We start from the raw sequence: 22,327 nt of genomic DNA on the forward strand, positions 1-22,327 counted from the left end.
TGACTAAACAGACTCATTGTAGCAATAAGACACCACCTGGCTCTAGTATAGCATCACATAACAGTGGGCCCTGAAAGAAATTAAACTATTTTACCCCAAAATATTAATATACATATTTGACATATTTTGAAATGGCCCTGCAAACCTCGCTCTTGTGGGGAAAATCTGCTCCGCAAAGAATCCCCTTCCCTTTCCAAGTCTTTTCCCTGATCCAGGCATCTTTTTAGGTCTGATAAGAGCTCTGATGCCTGCTTCCCAGAGGCTTCATCTGCATGATAAAACCTTGGTCTCCACACCCCTTAACTTAACCCAGACACTCCCTTCTACTGAGTCCAGGTCTGTAGGTACTTACTTAACTCTTTCAACCAATAACCAATCAGGAAGTCTTTGAATCCACCTATGACCTGGAAGCCCACCTCTCCGAGTTGTCCCCCCTTTCTGGACCAAACCAATGTACATATCACATGTATTGCTTGATGTCTCATGTCTCCCTAAAATGTATAAAACCAAAATCTAGCTCAATAACCTTGAGCACACGTTCTCAGGATCTCCTGGGGCTGTGTCACAGGCCATTGGTCACTCATATTTGGGTCAGAATAAATCTCTTCAACTATTTCAGAATTTGACTCTTTTCTTCAACAAACTGGCCCCTCCACCCTTGGCTTCCTCTCACTGTGTATACAGAGCACCCTTCCTGAGCACGTCTGATTGAATTTCTCCAAATAAGCACCCTCAGTAACCCAGCTCCAACTACTTGGCAACATCTGAACAAACTCAGCTCCGCACCCAAAGCCCTTCTACTTCCATCCTAAGTCAATGCTTCTCAAACTTTAAAGTGCATCAGAATCACCTGGAGGGCCTGTTAAAATGCAGATTCCTGGCCCCAGCTTCCAGAGAGTGCTCCTCAGTTGGTCTGGGGTGGGGACCCCAAACTTGCATTTTTAACAAGTTTCCAGGTGAGGCTGATGCTGGTTGCTTGTGGACCACAGCTTAGGTAGCACTGGCTAAGATACCTTATCCCAGGACCGTTCATGCACTCTCCCTCCATCCAGGGAGCTGCTTACTCTGCCCTCAGCACCCCATGCGCTTGAGCCTTTGCCCAGCCTGGTCCTGGTCCAGGAATTCCCTGCTGCCAAGTCTGATGCAATGGGTCAAATCCTGGAACTTCCTAACTCAGGATAAAGTTGAGAGGTTGTGCTGCTTTTTAAAGGGAAAGCCTTATTGGGATTTGAACCAGAACTGGAAGGACTGTAGTAAAATGCAGATATTTGGGCCCACCCCCAGATACAGGCCTCGCTGTGGGACATGCTGCTATGGTCACTTTCTCCATGTACAGTTGAACAAAGGGTGGCCCAGAGATAGGAAGTGACTTTCCCAAGGGCACACAGCACATTAGACGAGAGGCTGAAGAAGAAGTCAAGTTTCAAGTTTCCTTCCTGCGCAGTTCTGTGCTTCTTATGCTGCCTTTTCCGAGCTTAAGGGGCTCTGCTTTTTCCCCTTCCCTCATTCTACTTTCTTGTGACCCCAGCTGGGCCCCAGCATTTCCAGCTGATGCTGAAATGGAGCCTCAGGGGGCTGTAAAACTTGGAAAAGGAAGAAGAGTAGAGGAAGGGGCAAGAAAATGAGAGGAAGAGAGCCAGGCGTGGTGGCTCATGCCTGTAATCCCAGCACTTTGGGAGGCCAAGGCGGGCGGATCACAAGGTCAGGAGATCGAGACCATCCTGGCCAACATGGTGAAACTCAGTCTTTACTAACAATACAAAAATTAGCCGGGCGTGGTGGCACATGCCTGTAGTCCCAGAGAGGATGAGGCAGGAGAATCGCTTGAACCCAGGAGGCGGAGGCTGCAGTGAGCTGAGATCGCGCCACTGCACTGCAGCCTGGCAACAGAGCAAGACTCCATCTCAAAAAAAAAAGAAAGAAAGAAAATGAGGGGAAGAGATAAAACCCTTTGTGGTGAAGGGAGGAAGGAACGGGAAGTCACCCAAGGCTGTCCAGGGAGCTGGGGGTGGGGCTGTTTCTGGAACCTAAGCACATGTACCACCTCCCCTTCCTCTGACCTAATGAGGGCTCGAGTTGGAAACCACAAACCCTCGTTGGCCCCACAGGAGCCAGCCTCTGGCTTCCCTCTGCAATGGCCATGTGCTGCAGACCCGGAGTGGGTAGTTAGTTGGTTAATGCCAGTCTTCCTCCCCTGGACACTGAGTTCTGCTGACAGCCCCCGCCCAGCCAGAGCTCTGCTGTATACCGCCGGGAGTGGGGCTGGCGTGGAGCCTGGAGGTTGCCCGCTGCCCTCCTAGGGCTGCTCCAGACAGCATTAAGACCCTGCAGGTAGCAGGTGAGACTAACAGCTGGGAGAGCTGCTCCAGGCATTTAGGACCCTGACTGGGACAGATGAGTCAGCCCAGTGGGGGCAGGGCTCCTGGAACGAGGATCTACAGTTGGAGTTGCCCCACTGTCATGTCACCTGGAGAAAAACTGGACCCAATTCCTGACAGCTTCATTCTGCAACCACCAGTCTTCCACCCGGTGAGTTGTCACTCTAATGTGGAACCTCCTTGGTCTCTGGGCTCTTCCCTTCCAACTGGGCCCACACTCCTGGGTGGTGGGGTGGAGAGGACCTCAGTCTTTCTGCTTCTCCCAGCACCTGCCCTGGGTTCTGGAAGGCCCTTCTGAGCTTAGTAAAGTGGCTGACTGCTAATTCCCACTTGGGTGTAAATGACTGCTAGGTTTCCAGGGTCACTGCATTTTGAAAGTGGTGAAGACTGGAGCCGCAGTGCTCTGCCCCTACTGTAATGGATGCTAGGAGGATGAGGGTGTGGGTAGGATTGTTGGGGGAATGCTGATTACTTAGTAAGGACAGTCTCATCCCCAGCCTGGAAGGAAGGGTCGGGTGGGAATTTCCACTCAGGGATAGGGGTTGGGGGTGTTTCTCTCTTCCTCCTCCAGCTCAGTCAGTGCCCAAGAGGTTTTCTGAAGCCAGGCAATGATTTACAGAAGGCTGAATTCCCAGCAGACACCCCCTACTAATGAGCATTAATTATCACTTTCCCTTACTTGGCCCTCCCCTCCCATGAGAGCTCAGTTAATTACACTCAGTTAATTACAGGCCTGGAGGGAGCCTGGGAATGGGAAGTGATCAACTGCTGAACCAACCAGCTGAGCTTGCCAAGCTGGCATCCCAAGCCTCCCTCCCATGCTTCTCAGGTGCCTGAGGAATGGGCTGAAGCAGCTGCCCAGGTTACGGCAGCTCCTTGCTTTAGAGGCCGCGAGCTCGCACCTGGAGGGCCATCCTGGTGGGTTTCAGTTTTTTCTAGGTGGTTTGGGTTCCTAAAGATTGATGGGAGTTAGAGAGCAACACAGGAAGGCCAATCCTGTGATACCACTGGTGTGTACCTGCCATCCTGCTCACACTCATTCCAAACACATCTATGCAGAGCCCTCATGGCGTCAGGTGAGGCACTGAGCCTACAGGAGGGAAAGACAAGGCTTCAGTTTTGAGGGGCTTATAAACTCCTAGGGAAAAAAGCCAAGGGCCAAGCCAGCCACATGAGCAAAATGCCCTGGGAGCTCAGGGGAAGAAAGGAATAATCCAGGAACCCAAGTGGATGATGCTTGGAAAAAAAATCAGGGTGGAAAGAGACAGGAGGAACAGCCCAGAAAAGGCAGGAAGTTGTAAAACTGTATGATGTATTTTAGGAAGGCCAGGTAACTTCTTTTTTTTTTTCTTTTTTTCTTTTTTTTTTTTTTTGAGACCAAGTCTTGCTTTTTCGCCCAGGCTGGAGTACAGTGGCATGATCTCAGCTCACTGCAACCTCCTCCACCTCCCAGGCTCAAGCAATTCTCCTGCCTCAGCCTCCTGAGTAGCTGGGATTAGAGGTACATGCCACCACGCACAGCTAATTTTTGTATTTTTAGTAGAGATAGGGTTTCACCATGTTGGCCAAGCTGGTCTCGAACTCCTGACCTCAAGTTGATCCACCCGCCTCAGTTTCCCAGAGTGCTGAGATTACAGGCATGAGCCACAGAACCCAGCCCAGGTAACTTCTACATGGGGAAAGGTGAGCCTGGGAAGGCCATTGTTAAGAGTCTCTCCAGGGGTCCATTTCAGAGTTAGCTGTCAGTTCCTAACTTGTCCGTTCTTCTTGCCTCCCAGTTCCTAGTCTCCAGCCACTCAACAGTCCTCAGAAAACCCCAGTACCAGGCTTCTGGGGACCAGGGTGGCATCTAGTGGATGGCAAGCCTCCCTGGGGTCACTGCAGCCTGTTGTGCCCTAGGAGCTGGGGAAAGGCAACTGGCTGGTGCTGAATTTGGCAAGGGAGCTGAATTTGACTTCTCTGGTGTAATGCAGCTTTGCCGTGTGACGGTCCAGGAAAGGGGATTAGGTGGAAGAAAATATTTCAGTGAACACTGATTTTTACCTATAAGGAATTTTCTGTTTGGGGAGGAAAAGTTGAGTTTTATTCTGCTCCTTTCCTGCCACTCGCCTGACATAGAGGTCCCTAAGCCCTTTCTCCAACCCTGCATGGATGAGTTTCTCTTCTTGTTCAGGTGGTTCCTTATGTCACGACAATTTTTGGAGGCCTGCATGCAGGCAAGATGGTCGTGCTGCAAGGAGTGGTCCCTCTAGATGCACACAGGTAAGGCGGGGGAGGTGGCCCAGGGGGTGCTGGAGCTCAGCCCTAGAGGCATCGAGCTGGAGGGCTCCTCCCTGCCACCGAGATCTCTGTGGGTCTCTGGTCAGAACCGCACTTTGAGAGCCTCACCTTCCAGTAGGTTTCAGGTGGACTTCCAGTGTGGCTGCAGCCTGTGTCCCCGGCCAGATATCGCCTTCCACTTCAACCCTTGCTTCCATACCACCAAGCCCCATGTCATCTGCAACACCCTGCATGGTGGACGCTGGCAAAGGGAGGCCCGGTGGCCCCACCTGGCCCTGCGAAGAGGCTCCAGCTTCCTCATCCTCTTTCTCTTCGTGAATGAGGAAGTGAAGGTGAAGGAAGGGACGGGCATTGGGTGGTCTAGAATTTGTGTCCTTGCGCCCTTCCTTCCCTCAGCCAGACTCCCCACGACGCAGTGTTGAGTGGCATTGGTAGTGGTCAGGTACCAAGAGGACCAAAGAGCTGCCATGCCCGGTTCCAGGCTGCCCTGGGCCCACATGGCAGCAAGAAAGCTCTACAGTGCCTGGCTCCAAAGAGGTCACTGCTGCCATAGTCATGGCAAGCACTTAGAGAGCACCTACTGTATACCAGGAACTGTTCTAAGCCCTTTAAAGGTATCTGCTCATTGAATGCTCACAATAACCCCATTAGGTAGGTACCTTCATTATCCCCATCTTACAGCCACAGTGGCAGGGGAGAGGGAGAGAGAACTTGATCTCAAGGTTTTGACCCCTAATGTGAGCTCCTGCCAGAAACGTGATGGGATCTTCAGACTTCTCCAGGAGACAGGGCAGCTGGTGGGAGGGGAGCCTCTTGAACCTCAGTCTCCTCACATAAATGGAGCAAAGATGACTCTTTGGGCTGCTGAGAAAGCACAATGAGGGGCCTCTGTTGGGGTAGAGGGAGCGTTGAAGGTGCCTTGGTCTCCAGGCCAGCTCTGCAACCTTTGGAAGATTACTTAAGCCACCCAAGGCTCTGTAAAATGTACCTACCTCATAGAGATGACGTGAAGTTAAGTGAGGCAAAATTGAGGAAAAAGTGCTTGGCAATGCCTGGGACGTTGTTATGAACTCAATGAACATTAGCTGCTGATAAGCCCACCTCTGTCTGTCTCTCCAGGTGAGTGTGAATGGGCAGCACTTTCTCCACTTCCGCTACCGGCTCCCACTGTCTCATGTGGACACGCTGGGTATATTTGGTGACATCCTGGTAGAGGCTGTTGGATTCCTGAACATCAATGTAAGCTTCCTTTGGACAAAGGCCTGGGCAGTGGCAGCCTCTAATTTCCCCTGACTCCTGGACGGGCCTGGGACCCCTTCCTCCACCCTAGACTGAGAGAGAGGAGGCCCTGCGCACCAGTAATAGCCAAGGGGGAGGGAGTCCACTGAGGTTTCGGGTGTGAGTGGGCTGAGGGGGAAGAGAAAGTGATGGCAGAAAGGGGGTCCAGGAGCCGCAGGCAGGAGTCTGTACCCAGTGTGGGTCTGGTTAACACTGAGAAGCAATGGCCAGGAATGATTTGGCACACTGGGGGCTGAAACGGGCGGCAGCTGGCTTTATCATTCCCACCTGATGGGCTTATCAAAGCCCAGATTTCTGGGGCTTGCCACCAGAGATTCTGATTCAGTAAGTCCAAGGTGGGGCCTAGGAATTGGGATGTTCAAAATGCCAGCAAGAAGCTACCACTGACCAGCCGAATGGGAACATGAGGAGCTCTAAAGGCCAGGGCTCTGCCCACCTCCCAGGCATAGGTAGGGGATTGCAGTGGTCCTAAATGCTGCTGATTCTTTTCTCTCTTTCTGAACAGCCATTTGTGGAGGGCAGCAGAGAGTACCCAGCTGGACATGTGAGTTTCTTGGCAGCAAGGTCTGAGCAGCCACACCAGCTGACCCGCCCTTCTGGACTGCTGCTCCTATTACACAAGGCCCAGCTGCCCCTTCCCTCACTGCTGCGGTTGCCATGGACACGGCTGGCTCTGCTTCAGTCTCTGAAGGGCCTGGATTTGCCTCTCCCAGCCCCTCTCCAGGCCCAGCTTGGGAAGATGAATGGGGGTGGGCTGCATGCAGAGGGGGCAAGACCCCGTATTCCTAGCAGGAGAGGCCTTAGTTGAAATGCTCATTTCTCAAACCACCCCTGTGAGGTGGCTGGGGTTGGCCTTGCGGGACAGAAGGGAGATGAGGCCCATGTACTGCCCAAGGCCACACAGGGAGTGGATGACAAATCCTCCACCCCGTTCTTCCCTATTATCCCAGCGCTGGTGAACCTCTGAAGTCCAGAGGATCCCACTAGGGCTCCAATGACTCACCTACTGCTGTGAGACAGACAAGCCCCAAATATTCCCAATTTGTCAGAATAACAAGAGGTTCCCTTTTCCTGAGCAAATACCGCATGGCCTTGTGTCCTCTCTTTCTTTCCCTGACAGCCTTTCCTGCTGATGAGCCCCAGGCTGGTGAGTGAACCTCCCTCCTTCTCCTTCAGGGCTGGGGGCGCAGCCTGGGTGAGCAGCTAATGAGCTCAGCCTGGTGGGACATGCCCCCAGCCTCAGGATTTCCCCTTCCTTTATAGAAAACTGCAGGCTGTGGGTGGGCCAGGCAGCTTATGCCCCCAGCCGCATGACTTCCCCTTCCTTTATAGCAAGCTGCAGGCTGTGGGTGGGGTGGGCAGCTTCAGGCTGAAGCTCCAGCTTCATTTTACCTTTTCTCCACTTATTCTGAACATCATTACTTGATACTTCTCTGTGTCAGGCCCAGTGCCAGGCTCTAGGATAGAGGAACAAGCTGGTCCCAGCCGTCCAGTTGCTCACAGGCTGGTGGGGGACAGACCACTAGATGGCAATTACAGTTAAGGATGCAGTGAAGGGAGAAGGACATGGTGGTCGGGACACAGAGAGGCCAAGCTCAGCCTGGAGGGGCCGGGGAAAGTGTTCGGCAGGAACAGAGTACAGGAGGCCGGGTGCTTAACAAATAAGCAGTGTGTCCTGGCGGCAGGCCTGGGCAGAACATGCCTGCCCCAGTGCTCCCCTGGCCCCCAGGGATGGGTGGTCCTCCCCAATCCCCCGGAAGTCAACTTCTCAATACCTCCCTTGTTCCTTCAGGAGGTGCCCTGCTCACATGCTCTTCCCCAGGGTCTCTCGCCCGGGCAGGTCATCATAGTGCGGGGACTGGTCTTGCAAGAGACGAAACAGTAAGTATCCAGCATCTAAGTGGAGGGGAGCCTCTCTGTGACAGTCACATGCTATAAAACATCATCTCTTTTAATCTCCTAGCACCACCATTTAATCCCCATTTTACAGATAACGAAACAGAGGAGCAGAAAGGAGAAGTGGTCCAATTTGGCAGAGCTTATGAACGTCAGGCTGGGGCTGGGACCGACAGCCCCACTGCTGGGAGCATCATTCCTGCTGGTACATCTAGTCAGACCTAGCCTCTTGTCCCAGGTCCTAGGAAAGGGGCCCCAGGAAAGGCCCTTTGTAGGTGCAGGCTGAGGCCCAGAGCAAACATGTAGCTTCCCATGGTAACACAATGTGTGGTTCAAAAGATACAGCCAGAGTGCCCCAGAGAGGAGGGCTGGTATTTGGAAGCCAGGATTTGGAGGGACCCAATGACTAAGTGGACACTACCAAACTTCTCCTACATGGTGTTTTCAAACCCAGACCTGTGGCTCCAATCCAGTTAGACAAGAGCCACTGGCCGGCCTGCCTTAAGGAAACGCATTAGAGTTTATGACTTCTCTGGGCCAGAATGCCTGGGTTGGCATGTGCTCAGAACACCTACCTGTGCAACCTTAGAGCAGATACTTTTCCTCTCTGTGCCTCTGTTTTCCTCTCTGTAAGAAGGGGATGATAGGCCGGGCGCGGTGGCTCACGCCTATAATCCCAGCACTTTAGGAGGCCGAGGTGGGTGGATCACGAGGTTAGGAGTTGGAGACCAGCCTGACCAACATGGTGAAATCCTGACTCTACTGAAAATAGAAAAATTAGCCGGGCATGGTGGCGCATGCCTGTAATCCCAGCTACTCAGGAGGCTGAGGCAGGAGAATCGCTTGAACCCGGGAGGCAGAGGTTGCAGTGATCCGAGATCACGCCACTGCACTCCAGCCTGGGCAATAGAGCGAGACTCCATCTCAAAAAAAAAAAAAAAAAAAAGATAGAGGGGGTTGATAATAATGCCGACTTTAGGGGTGGTGCTTAGAATAGTGCCTGGTACATGGTAAGTGTCCACAAATGTGGGTACTACTGCAATCATCTCAGTGGAGGCAGGGGAGGGCAGAGTAAGGAAAGCACCCTATGTTCTCCTTGCTTAATTTTGTTTTTATTTTTAAGTCACTGACCTCACTAAACCCTTGCCCTGCACACTCCCGATCATGCCTGTGAATTCTGGGACAGGCATGAAGCCCAGCACTCGATGGCCTCGGCCTCCAAAGACAGGCATGACTGAGTTGGATTCCTGGTTTTGTCTCTTATAAACAGTGCGGTCGTGGGCCAGTCACTAAACCTCTCTGAGTCTGAGTTTCCCTACGGGAAAAAGGCGGATGATAATTCCAACCTGCTAGGGAAAATGAAAAGTGCTCAGTGATGGAACGAACACTTCTTCCCACAAAACCTGGAGGCATGAGACCGGGTTCATATTGTAGCTCAAAGTCACAAGGTTACTAGTGACATAGTCAGCAAGTAACTGCTCTTTCCCAAGGGCCATGAATGCATGTGTCCTCAGAGGCCAGACAGGTCTCATAAATAGTGAGGAAACCAGTTGGGAAGGTGGTAAAGGGGAAGGAGTATTTCCATACACCCAGTCATGCCAGATCTTCTGACTATTTTTAAAGCAAAAATAGAAGCCATCTTTTATATAAACTCTCTCAATTTTTGAATATTATATTAAAGTTGAAGAATACTATGGACCAGACAAAACATTCCTATACACCAGTTCAGCCGAGATCCACCAACATGAAGATTTAGCACAGCACCTGGTATTTAGTGAGGCTGCAACCAATGCAGCTGCTGCTATTTTGTGAAAGCAACTAATGGCTTGACTGGGGCAGAGAGAGTAAGAGATGGAGGGCACAGGATTCATCTGCAGTGAAAATCTATCCCTCCTTCTTCACCTCATCCCTTCCCTCCTCGTTATTGAGTGGGAGTGTATGACTGCAGCCTCAAAGAGCTTCAACAGAGCTTCACTGGGCATCTGGTGATTTGTGATTATTCAGTGATCTAGTGGGCATCTAGTGATTCATGATTACCCAGTGATCTGGCGGGCTGAGCTGCATGAAGGTGAGGTAGGGAGACACTGAGGCCTCCTCACCAGGAGTTCGCAGGCCAGAGGAAGACACAGTGTTGAGTGTTGTCTGGCAGGACGGGGTAGGGGGAGCCATAGTGGGGCTGGAGGCTCCACGCAGTCCACTCTCCAGGGTTCCTGCCTTCCAAGCTTCTTCCCAACATTGGGCCCTGGCCACCTCCTTCCCAAAGTTGGAAACTTACGGGGCCTCCTCCTGTAAGGATCTACCAATAGCCCTTGAAAGGCCTGTCCAAGGCGGCCTTTTCCCCTACCTTACCTGCCTCTGCATCTTGTCAGGATGCAGCCTTCTCCAGCATAGCGCTTCAAAGAAGGAGACTTGGGAAGTTCCCAAGACATAAAAATAATCTGGGCCGGGCACCGGACACTACCAAACTTCTCCTACATGGTGTTTTCAAACCCAGACCTGTGGCTCCAATCCAGTTAGACAAGAGCCACTGGCCGGCCTGCCTTAAGGAAACGCATTAGAGTTTATGACTTCTCTGGGCCAGAATGCCTGGGTTGGCATGTGCTCAGGACACCTACCTGTGCAACCTTAGAGCAGATACTTTTCCTCTCTGTGCCTCTGTTTTCCTCTCTGTAAGGCTCAAGCCTGTAATCCCAGGACTTTGGGAGGCCGAGGTGGGCAGATCACAAGGTCAAGAGATCGAGACCACCCTGGCCAACACAGTGAAACTCCATCTCTACTAAAAATACAAAAATTAGCTGGGCAGTGCGGGCATGCGCCTGTAGTCCCAGCTACTCCGGAGGCTGAGGCAGGAGAACAGCTTGAACCTGGGAGGAAGAGGTTGCAGTGAGCCAAGATCGCGCCACTGCACTCCAGCTTGGTGACAGAGCGAGACTCTGTCTCAAAAAAATAAAATAAAATAAAATAAAAATAATATAATCCCGTTGCCCTATTTGAGAGGCAGGTGCCAGATCCCCCCACCCCCAAATCTGGAGTCATGAATCCTAGTTCACATCCTAACCTGAGGCCCTACCACTATTACTAGTAACAGAGAAGTCATTTAACTTCTTGTCCTCATCACTTAAATGTGCTGACAAACCTCACAGCACAGAATTTGTGAGGATTAAGGAAAGGCAAACTAGCTTCTGTAAAACACCTACTGTGTGCTAGGAATCGCTAGTTTTCACATACATTATCTCCTTTGTTCCTTTTTTTGTGGCTCTATGAGGTAGAGATTGTATTATATAGCAATATTTTTAAACAATAGGTATCATCTGAATGCTTATTACGTTCCAGGTGCTGTTCTAAATAAGCATTTTTTTATGTATTCATTTAATTCTTACAACAATGCCACAGGCAGGTACAGGGCAGTTATGTTATCGTCACATTACAGATGAGGAAACTGAGGCACAGAGAGATTAAGAGTCTTGCCCAAGGTCACAGGACTAAACAGTAGCAGAGCCAGGGTTGAATTGGGACTGCCTGACTCTAACCACTATGCTGTTTGGAAAACATTTAAGATAATACCTGGCGCTTAGTTAGCATTCAATAAATGTTAGCTGTAGCTATCATCATCATAATCATCCCCATTTTCAGGAGGAGAAACTGAAGCTCAGGCTAGGCAATTTTCACACACTTCCCTCCCACCCCCATCCTCCTGTAGTCATAGATGGCAACCCTGGAGGTCAATCTCAAGTTCATCTAGAACTCGTGTTCTTTCCACTGTTCTGAGCATTCAGCCATGAGGCTGTCATAGGCCCTCAGTGCTTGTTTCTGGAGGCTGAAGCAGCTCAACCTTCCATCCACTCCCTGACCTCCATCCTTCCCCTGGGGGCTGAGCAGCTGCCTACGGGCAATAGGTGCTGATTCCTTCTCCTTCCTCCTGCTTCCTGCAGTTTTACTGTGAGCCTGAGGGACCAGGCTGCCCATGCTCCTGTGACACTCAGGGCCTCCTTCGCAGACAGAACTCTGGCCTGGATCTCCCGCTGGGGGCAGAAGAAACTGATCTCAGCCCCCTTCCTCTTTTACCCCCAGAGATTCTTTGAGGTAGGTCAGAGCCAAGTGATTACATCCCTTCAGGCTGGAGCACAGAGCTGAAGTCCCATAATGACCTGGGAGACTCTGGGGCAGGTGTGCAGGCCAGATGTTATGGGGTGGGAGGCCAGAGCCAGCAGAGCACAGTGAATGTCTGTACAGCAGTCCTCAATGCTCCACTCTGATGCCAGGGATCCCATGGCCAGAAACTCAATTGATGCAGGTGGGGGCCCAGGCATCACCTTTATTAAAAATCTCCCCTAATGATTCCGACATGCAAAACCACTCCTCTACAGGAAGCAGCCCCAGTTACAGGTGGTGAAACTGAGGCCCAGGGCTGGGAAGATCCTTGTCAAAGACCACAGTGGGCTGGTGACAAGCCGGGCCCCTTGTCCTGTTCTTTTCCAGCACTGTACTGGGTGCCCCCTGGGTCCAGTCTTTGTGTCCTCTGAGAGGAGGAAGGTCTCACTGGAGAGAGCGTCAGGCAGACAAGGGAAAGTCTGGCTGGAAGCTGCAACCCCCTCATGTCCTCCTTTCCCAGGTGCTGCTCCTGTTCCAGGAGGGAGGGCTGAAGCTGGCGCTCAATGGGCAGGGGCTGGGGGCCACGAGCATGAACCAGCAGGCCCTGGAGCAGCTGCGGGAGCTCCGGATCAGTGGAAGTGTCCAGCTCTACTGTGTCCACTCCTGAGGATGGTTCCAGGGAAATCCCGCCAGAAAACAAGAAGGTCAGCCCACTCCCAGGGCCCCACTCTCCTCCCCTCATTAAACCACCCACCTGACACCAGCACATCAGGCCTGGTTCACCTCTGGGGTCACGAGACTGAGTCTACAAGAGCTTTGGGCCTGAGGGAAGGCACAAGAGTGCAAAGGTTCCTCGAACTCTGCACCTTCCTCCACCAGGAGCCTGGGATTTGGTTCCATCTGCCTTCAGGGCCTGGACTACACTCACAGAGGCAAGTGTTGTAGACTAACAAAGATACTCCAAAATACAATGGCTTAAAGAATGTGGTCATTTATTCTTTATTATTTATTTATTTGTGGTCAAATAAATAAATAAGGTTATTTATTTATTTCATTCTGATCTAGCAATTCTAGAGACAATGGTCCAGGTTAGCAGGGCAGCTCTGCTCCCTGGAGACATTCAGGGTCTGTCCTAGCCATTGTTCCACCACCCCCAGGGCATCATCATTGTCTCTGTGGCCCAAGCTCAGCTGCCACCCTATCTTGGCCTCACGCACTGAGAAGGCTAGTAGTGGCAGTGGACAAGACCCACCTGATCTCGTAAGCCCCAGACCTGGGTCTGACATACACCAGCTACAGTCACATTTCATCTGCAGGCACTCAGTCTCGGTCACACTACCTGCACGGGAGGCTGGAAATGTTCTTCAGCGGAACGCATAAGACCGGCCACATGAAATAGAGTAGTCATCAAATAACAGAATAGTTTTATTCTATTACTATAAAAAACAGGGAGAATGGATTTTGGTGGATAGCCACAGTCTCTGAGACAAGTAGATGCTGTTAATATCCTCATTTTATAACATAAGAAACTGACGCACAGAAAGGCTAATTTGCCAAGATCACACAGTGAGTAAGTCATGGGATTAGAACCCAGGGATTCTGTCTGCAGAGTTTGCAGCTCTTAACCATAAACCATTATCTAGAGTACACAGGCACACTAGAGCTTCCAGATAAAGATGGACATCGGAGCTGGAGGCTTGAGAGGAATCCAAGAACCTTGCAAATCGAAAAGTACAGGCAAGACAAAGGAAGGACCACCACCAAGGAAAGAGCAAGATTAAATGAGAAATAATTTAAGAATTATATATAACTGTATATAATATATACCATATATACATATATAGATAGCATAGTATACATTATACAGTAATATATGTGCCATGGTCTGAATGTTTGTGTCCCCCCAACTAAAATTCATATGTTGAAATCCTGGCACCCAAGGAAATGGTGTTTGGAGGTGGGGACTTTGGGGGGTGATTAGGTCATGAAGGTGGAGCCCTCATGAATGGGATTAGTGCCCTTATAAAAGAGACTCCAGGCCGGGCGAGGTGGCTCACGCCTGTAATCCCAACACTTTGGGAGGCCAAGGCAGGCAGATCACCTGAAGTCAGGAGTTCGACACCAGCCTGGCCAACATGGCAAAACCCCGTTTCTACTAAAAACACAAAAATTAGCTGCGCATGGTGGCACACGCCCGTAATCCCAGCTACAGGCTGGGAGGCTGAGGCAGGAGAATCGCTTGAACCCAGGAGGCAGAGATTGCATTGAGCCAACATCATACCACTGCACTCCAGCCTATGTGACAGAGCCAGACTCTGTCTCAAAAAAAAAAAAACATATAAATAAAATAAAAGAGACTCCAGAGAGCTCCCTCACCCCTACCACCATGTGAGATTACAGCAAGAAAACAGGCGTTTATGAAATGGGAAGCAGGCCTTCACCAGAAACAAAATCTGCCAGTGCTTTGCTCTTGAATTTTCCAGCCTCCAGAACTGTCAGCAATAAATTTGTTGTTTATAAGTTACCCAGTCTAACACATTTTAAAGCTGGACCTCTACCATTCACCATGTACAAAAGTTAACACAAGATGGATTAAAGATTTAAAGTAAGACCTTGAACTATAAGAATCCTAGAAGAAAACCTAGGAAACACCATTCTGGACCCTGACCTTGGAAAAGAATTTGTGACTAAGTCCTCAGAAGCAATGGCAACAAAAACAAAAATTGGCAAGTGGGACCTAATTAAAGAGCTTCTGGGCAGCAAAAGAAACTATCCACAGAATAAACAGACACCACACAGAATGAGAGAAAAATAGTATATTCACAAAGTGTGCATCCCACAAAGGTCTAATATCCTGAATCTATAAGGAACTTAACAAGAAAAAACCCCATCCAAAAGTGGACAAAAGGCATGATAGACAGGTCTCAAAAGAAGACATACAAGTGGCCAATAAACACATGAAAAAATGCTCATCATCACTAATCGTCAGAGAAATGCAACTTAAAACCACAAGAGGATATCATCTCATACCAGTCAGGATGTTTGTTATTAAAAGGTCAAAAAACAGCAGATGCTGGTGAGCCTGCAGAGAAAAGAAAATGCTTATGCACTGTTGGTGGGAATGTACATTAGTTCAGTCACTGTGAGAAGCACTTTGGAGATTTCTCAAAGAACTTAAAACAGAACTACCATTTGATCCAGCAATCCCATTACTGGGTATACATCCAAAAGAAAATCATTCTACCAAAAAGACACTTGGACTTGTATTTTTTTTTTTTTTTTTTTGAGACGGTGTCTTGCTCTGTCACCCAGGCTGGAGTGCAGTGGCACGATCTTGGCTCACTGCAAGCTCCGCCTCCCAGGTTCACACCATTCTCCTGCCTCAGCCTCCCGAGTAGCTGGGACTACAGGCATCCACCACCATGCCCGGCTAATTTTTTGTATTTTTTTTTTTTAGTAGAACAGGGTTTCACCATGTTAGCCAGGATGGTCTTGATCTCCTGACCTCGGATCCGCCCACCTCGGCCTCCCAAAGTGCTGGGATTACAGGCGTGATCCACCATGCCCAGCCGGACTTGTATGTTAATTGCAGCACTATTCACAATAGCAAAGACATGGAATCAACCTAGGTGCCTGTCAACAGAGGATTGGATGAAGAAAATGTGGTGCATATACACCATGGAATACTACACAGTCATAAAAAAGAATGAAACTATGTCCTTTGCAGTAACATAGATGCAGCTGGAGGCCATTATCCTTAGTGAATTAACAGAAGAACAGAAAACCAAATACCATATATTCTCACTTATAAGTAGGAGCTAAACATTGGGTGGTCATGGACAGAGAGATGGCAATAGACTCTGGGGACTACTAGACTGGAGGGAGAAAAGAAGGAAGGAATGGGAGAAAGGATTGAAAAACCATTGGGTATTATGCTCACTACCTGAGTGATGGGATAATTCACACCCCAAACCTCAGCTTTACACAATATACAAACCTGCACAGGTACTCTCTGAATCTAAAATAAAAGTTGAAATTATTTTTTAAAAGAAGATAAACCTCAATTTCCACAAATGTTTTATAGGATATTTTTATTAAAATGTATTCTGTGTATAGATTTTTAGGGGCACAGGGGAGCTTGCATCTCTACATTGCTTCTTCCCAATCATATATACAGTATATCCCTCAATTTATTATGGTCATCCTTTATTTCCTTCTGTCACTGGGAAACCAAGTTCTTTCCTTACTTTGTATTGATAGCCAAGAAAGAATATCCAATTGGAAAAAAAGGCAAGCAGATTTTATTGCTGGTCAGGAACGGAGGAGTGAGCTCTTTTTCTAAAGAACCCCTTCCGAAGGTGATGGAATCCAGGGAACTTTAAGGAATTAGATGTGGGGCAGGGAGGTATGTATGTAAGCATGTACAGGAAGGAACTCCAGATGTGCAGTTACAGATCATAAACATGCTTCTTCATATGAGGCATGTTCAGAAAATGGCAGCAATTTTCTTCTAGGGGTGGGGATTTGATATGGTTTGGCTGTGTCCCCACCCAAATCTCATCTTGAATTCCCATGTGTCGTGGGAGGGACCCAGTGGGAGCTAATTGAATCATGGGGGCAAGCCTTTCCCGGGCTGTTCTCGTGATAATGAATAAGTCTCCTGGGATCTGACGGTTTTAAAAAGAGGAGTCCCCCACTTTTTTAAAAAAAGTTTTTAAACTTCTATTTGCATATTTTTGAAAATTTTGCATTCCAAAACTTAAAATCATTTGAACAAAAAAAAAAAGGCACTCTGATTAAACTGTATTACAGGCTGCATGACACCTTGGGCCAGCTTGGTTTTACTCTTGATTTCATTGTTGTCCCACCCCACTTCTTCCACCCCACTTCTTCCTTCACCAACATGCACGTTCTTTCCTTTTCTGCCAGCCAGAAAGTCAGATGGGAGTGGCAGGCTTGGCCTTCATTGTCAGTAGTTCTTTGGTGTGAAAGGGGTGGCAGAGTCATTTAAACTTGATCCAACCTCTATGCATCTTACAAAGTTAAACAGCTAAAATAAGTAAAATAAGAAAGCAATGCTTGTGGAATGTACAGTGCATATTGGCAGCACATGCCTCATTATGATTCACCAGCTTGCTTCTCCTGTTCAATCATTTCTTTGGAAGGCAGTGGATTTTTCTCTTGCTTCTGTCTTCTTCAATTTCGACTTATCTCTTTGCCTCTGCCATCCATGTAAGATGTGACTTGTTCCTCTTTGCCTTCCATCATGATTGTGAGGCTTCCCCAGCCATGTGGAACTATTAGTCCAATTAAACCTCTTTATTTTGTAAATTGCCTAGTCTCAGATATGTCTTTATCAGCTGCGTGGCCTAATACAGGACTTTAGCATTATAATGATACGTTAATGATCTGAAGGTAACGAGGCATCACCAGCTCGGTTTGCTGGGGTCTTGCTCTGACCTTATCTTCCTCTAGTAATTGCCAAAGAGTCCTGAGGCTCCAGCAGCCTCCTGGACCATCTGAAGTTCTCTTAAGCAAACATACCTGTAGGTAAAATGATTTAAAAACCTGTTTAAGGAAGAACAATGAGCTTTCTTAGTTATCTACTGTTTAAGAAAATAACGAGCTTTCTCAGCTATGTCTCCAGGGTTGCTCTGGTAACATAAGATGTGTGTGTTTGTTTTTACCAGGGCATCGCACAACTTTTGTTAGATTTATACTTAGGCACTTTATACCTTTGTGTGTGATTTGTAAATGCTATCTTTTTAAAAAATTGTACTTACTTGATACTGGTACAAAAATGCACCTGATTTATGTATATTAATCTTGTTCCTAGCAAACTTGCTAAAATTATATATATTTTATTAGTTCAAATAGACAATCTTGCCCTGGCACAGTGGCTTACACCTGTAATCCCAGCACTTAGGGAGGCCGAGGCAGGTGGATTGCTTGAGGTCAGGAGTTTGAAACCAGCCTTGCCAACATGGCGAAACTCCGTCTCTACTAAAAATACAAAAAATTAGTTGGGCATGGTGGCACACGCCTATAATCCTGCCTACTCAGGAAGCTGAGGCACAAAAATCGGTTGAACCCAGGAGGCAGAGGTTGCAGTGAGCCGAGATTACACCACTGCACTCCAGGCTGGGGGACAGAGCAAGACTCTGTCTCAATAAATAAACAAACAAACAGATAGGTAATCTTACCACTTGCAAAAAATAATGATTTCTGATTTCTTCCTTTCCAATCTCCCTCTCCCTCTCTCTCTCTCACTCTTCCCCCCACTCCCAACCACATTCCCTCCCTTCCTTCCTCTCTCCCTCATGCTTCCTTTATTATATGACATTGGCCAAGAATTCTTGCACACTGTTGAGTAGCAGTGTGGTTAGCAGGCATCCTTGACCTGTTCCTGACCACAGGGAAATGCAATTAAGATTTCACTATTAAATATGATGATTATCATAGGTTGGGAATAGATACTATTTTTGGGGTAAAGAGATTTTCATTTTTTCTTAGTTTGCTAAGATACACTTTCATTTTTTTCATGAGTGAGTGTCAAGTCTGTCTTCTGCATTTACTGATATGATCATATTTTTTATAATCTGTTAATGAGGTAAATTACATTAATAGGCTTTCTAATGTCATGCTATAAGTATCTTTAAATTCCTTAAATTCCTGGAGTAAATGAATTTTTAATGAATACATTGCTGCATTTCATTTACTGATACTACTGTTCTTGCATTAAGTTCATAAATTAGCTTATAATTTTACTTATCCATCCATCAATACTATCGTAGCCTTAGATTCTGGATTGTCTCTTTTCTGTGCAAGGTCATCAATTGTTTATATGTACTCTAGGTCTTTAATCCATAGATTCCATCTTCCTCTCTTTTATTCTTACATTTTATTGTTGGGGATAAAACTGATAACTTTTCCTTATAGAGCTTCCCAGTCTCTGAATTCTGCTGGTTAATCCCTAGGGCATTGTTTAAAATACTCCACTGTCTCCTGTACTTCTTTTCATCTAGAGTTTTGATCAGATTCAGTTTCAATTTTTCAGCAAGAAAACCAAAACTACTATCTTATTCCCTAAATGTTTCTTTTTAAATTTAATTTAATTTTATTTATATATTATTTTCTTGGGAGAGTCTCAACTCTGTCACCCAGGCTGGAGTGCAGTGGCGCAATCTCAGCTCACTGCAGCCTCCACCTCCCAGGTTCAAGTGATTCTTATGCCTCAGCCTCCTGAGTAGCTGGAATTACAGGTGTGCTCCACCACTCCTGGCTAATTTTTGTATTTTTAGTAGAGATGAGGTATCGCTATGTTAGCCAGGCTGGTCTCAAACTCCTGACCTCAAGTGATCCACCTGCCTCAGGCTCCCACAGTGCTAAGATTCCAGTCATGAGCCACCATGCCCAGCTAAATATTTCTTTTTTATAGCCTCCTGTTCTTGTTTCCTGAATATATTTTCTCTTCTCTCTTCCATGATATAAATTATAGGGAGCCGAAGGCCCGTGGGATGTGACCAACTCAGCATTCCACTGGAGGCTATATGATCAAACACCAAACTGTTTATCATAAATGCAGGATGTGAGCAAACTCACGACTGCTCCTGCCGACACAATGTTTGCTGAGGGCAATCGCTTCCTGGCACCAAGTTCCTTGAGGTTATCTATTGGGAGATCTAGGGAATGCAGTCTTGCAAGCCTACTCTGACCCCTTTTTCCACCCCCCTTCTCACTATCTCTTTTGCCTAATAAATATGGAGGGCTGTGTAAAGCTCAGCGCCCTTGTCCACTAGAGGCAAGCTGCCACCGACCCCTTCTTCCTAATATACTTTTTTGTCTCTTGTCTTTTATTCCCACATTCGACCCCCCCACACTTTCTTCAGTCCCCCTAGGTCCATACAGGTTACACAGTGGCACCCCGAACAGCAACAGAATCGGGTGCTCAACAATAAATGATGCTTTTGTAAATTTTCTTCTGCTTGCCATATTTTCTTTGTTTTCTTGAAGCTTATTTGTTAGTTATTTGTGTATTTTGCTGTCTGTCTTTCAAATTAGAGGATTTCCTCAAATGCCTGGCAATCCTTAGTTGTTTGTGTTTTTGTTGTTTTTGTTTGTTTGTTTGAGATGGAGTCTCGCTCTGTCACTCAGGCTAGAGTGCAGTGGCATGATCTCAGCTCACTGCAGCCTCTGCCTCCTGGGTTCAAGCAATTCTCCTGCTTCAGCCTCCTGGGTAGCTGGGAATACAGGCACATGCCATCAAGCCAGGCTAATTTTTGTATTTTTGCAAGAGATGGGTTTTCACCATGTTGCCCAGGCTGGTCTTGAACTCCTGACCTCAGGTGATCTGCCTGCCTCAGCCTCCCAAAGTGCTGGGATTACAGGTGTGAGCCACTGCACCCGGCCAAGTGGTTTGTTTATATTCAAGAGTGAGGCACTAAAATGCTAATTGGAAGCTTTGTGTACATGGGTTGGGCTTATTGACTTATATGACTGCTCACAGTGAAACAGGTCAATGGTCAATGTTCTCATTGTCTGAAGTGTTATCTGAGTTCATTGTCTCATGACCAAGAAAATTAAGGAGCATGGATCCAAAGGGTGAGGTTGAAGTAAAAGCTTAATAAGCGAAAGAAGAAAGCTCTCCGTAGCAAAGAGGGGAGCCTGAGTGTGTTGCCATTTTACAGTTGAATGCAAAAGCTCTTATAAGAAACTCCTCTCATTTCTCATGTCACCTGGCACATTTGGATCATGCAAGAGGGCTTACAAAAAAAATCAAACTTAATTGATGTAGAACAAATTCCATCCCATACAGAATATAGGTCTATAGTATTTAATTTTCACAAAGAAAAGATAACCAGCTCATCAGAACATACTATTGGTACTGGTTTAGCAAAGGTTCATACTTCTAAGGTCAAGGCTGATATTGAAACAAAAAGATGTGTTCTTACCTGGAGAAGCCACATGAGCCACAAGGGCCATGTGTACCACATCGGTACAAGGAGGAGCTGGTACCATTCCTTCTGAAAGTATTCCAATCAGTAGAAAAAGAGGAAATCCTCCCTAACTCATTTTATGAGGCCAGCATCATCCTGATACCAAAGCCTGGCCAAGACACAACAAAAAGAGAATTTTAGACCAATATCCCTGATGGACATCGATGCAAAAATCCTCAATAAAATACTGGCAAACCAAATCCAGCAACACATCAAAAAGCTTATCCACCATGATCAAGTGGGCTTCATCCCTGGGATGCAAGGCTGGTTCAACATATGCAAATCAATAAATGTAATCCAGCATATAAACAGAACCAAAGACAAAAACCACATGATTATCTCAATAGATGCAGAAGAGGCCTTTGACAAAATTCAACAACCTTCATGCTAAAAACTCTCAATAAATTAGGTATTGATGGGACGTATCTCAAAATAATAAGAGCTATCTATGACAAACGCACAGCCAATATCATACTGAATGGGCAAAAACTGGAAACATTCCCTTTGAAAACTGGCACAAGACAAGGATTTCCTCTCTCACCACTCCTATTCAACATAGTGTTGGAAGTTCTGGCCAGGGCAATTAGGCAGGAGAAGGAAATAAAGGGCATTCAATTAGGAAAAGAGGAAGTCAAATTGTCCATGTTTGCAGATGACATGATTGTATATCTAGAAAACCCCATCGTCTCAGCCCAAAATCTCCTTAAGCTGATAAGCAACTTCAGCAAAGTCTCAGGATACAAAATCAATGTGCAAAAATCACAAGCATTCTTATACACCAATAACAGACAAACAGAGAGCCAAATCATGAGTGAACTCCCATTCACAATTGCTTCAAAGTGAATAAAATACCTAGGAATCCAACTTACAAGGGATGTGAAGGACCTCTTCAAGGAGAACTACAAACCACTACTCAATGAAATAAAAGAGGATACAAACAAATGGAAGAACATTCCATGCTCATGGGTAGGAAGAATCAATATCGTGAAAATGGCCATACGGCCCAAGGTAATTTATAGATTCAATGCCATCCCCATCATGCTACCAATGACTTTCTTCACAGAATTGGAAAAAACTACTTTAAAGTTCATAGGGAACCAAAAAGGAGCCCACATCGCCAAGTCAATCCTAAGCCAAAAGAACAAAGCCGGAGGCATCATGCTACCTGACTTCAAACTATACTACAAGGCTACAGTAACCAAAACAGCATGGTACTGGTACCAAAACAGAGATATAGATCAATGGAACAGAACAGAGCCCTCAGAAATAATGCCACATATCTACAACTATCTGATCTTTGACAAACCTGACAAAAACAAGCAATGGGGAAAGGATTCCCTATTTAATAAATGGTGCTGGGAAAACTGGCTAGCCATATGTAGAAAG

General features: G+C 47.2%; 1 protein-coding gene across 3 annotated transcripts; it reads left to right on the forward strand.

Moving 5' to 3' along the window:
- The first annotated feature begins 2,066 nt into the window (after positions 1–2,066).
- Positions 2,067–12,991, forward strand: LGALS12 (galectin 12). Of its 3 annotated transcripts, none has more exons than XM_004051404.5 (9): positions 2,067–2,529; positions 4,552–4,640; positions 4,777–4,990; positions 5,778–5,897; positions 6,463–6,501; positions 7,078–7,104; positions 7,750–7,838; positions 11,786–11,936; positions 12,466–12,991. In XM_004051404.5, the coding sequence occupies exons 1-9, from the start codon at positions 2,395–2,397 to the stop codon at positions 12,610–12,612; spliced, it is 1,011 nt and encodes a 336-aa protein (XP_004051452.2). In that variant the 5' UTR covers positions 2,067–2,394; the 3' UTR covers positions 12,613–12,991. The 3 variants fall into 3 exon arrangements, with proteins under 3 accessions (XP_004051452.2, XP_018891512.2, XP_063566874.1); XM_019035967.4 differs by having other exon boundaries at positions 2,086–2,529; positions 4,774–4,990; XM_063710804.1 differs by lacking the exon at positions 7,078–7,104 and having other exon boundaries at positions 2,091–2,529.
- Positions 12,992–22,327: the final 9,336 nt, after the last annotated feature.

This window comes from Gorilla gorilla, chromosome 9, assembly GCF_029281585.2.
Source record: "Gorilla gorilla gorilla isolate KB3781 chromosome 9, NHGRI_mGorGor1-v2.1_pri, whole genome shotgun sequence".
NCBI lineage: Eukaryota > Metazoa > Chordata > Mammalia > Primates > Hominidae > Gorilla > Gorilla gorilla.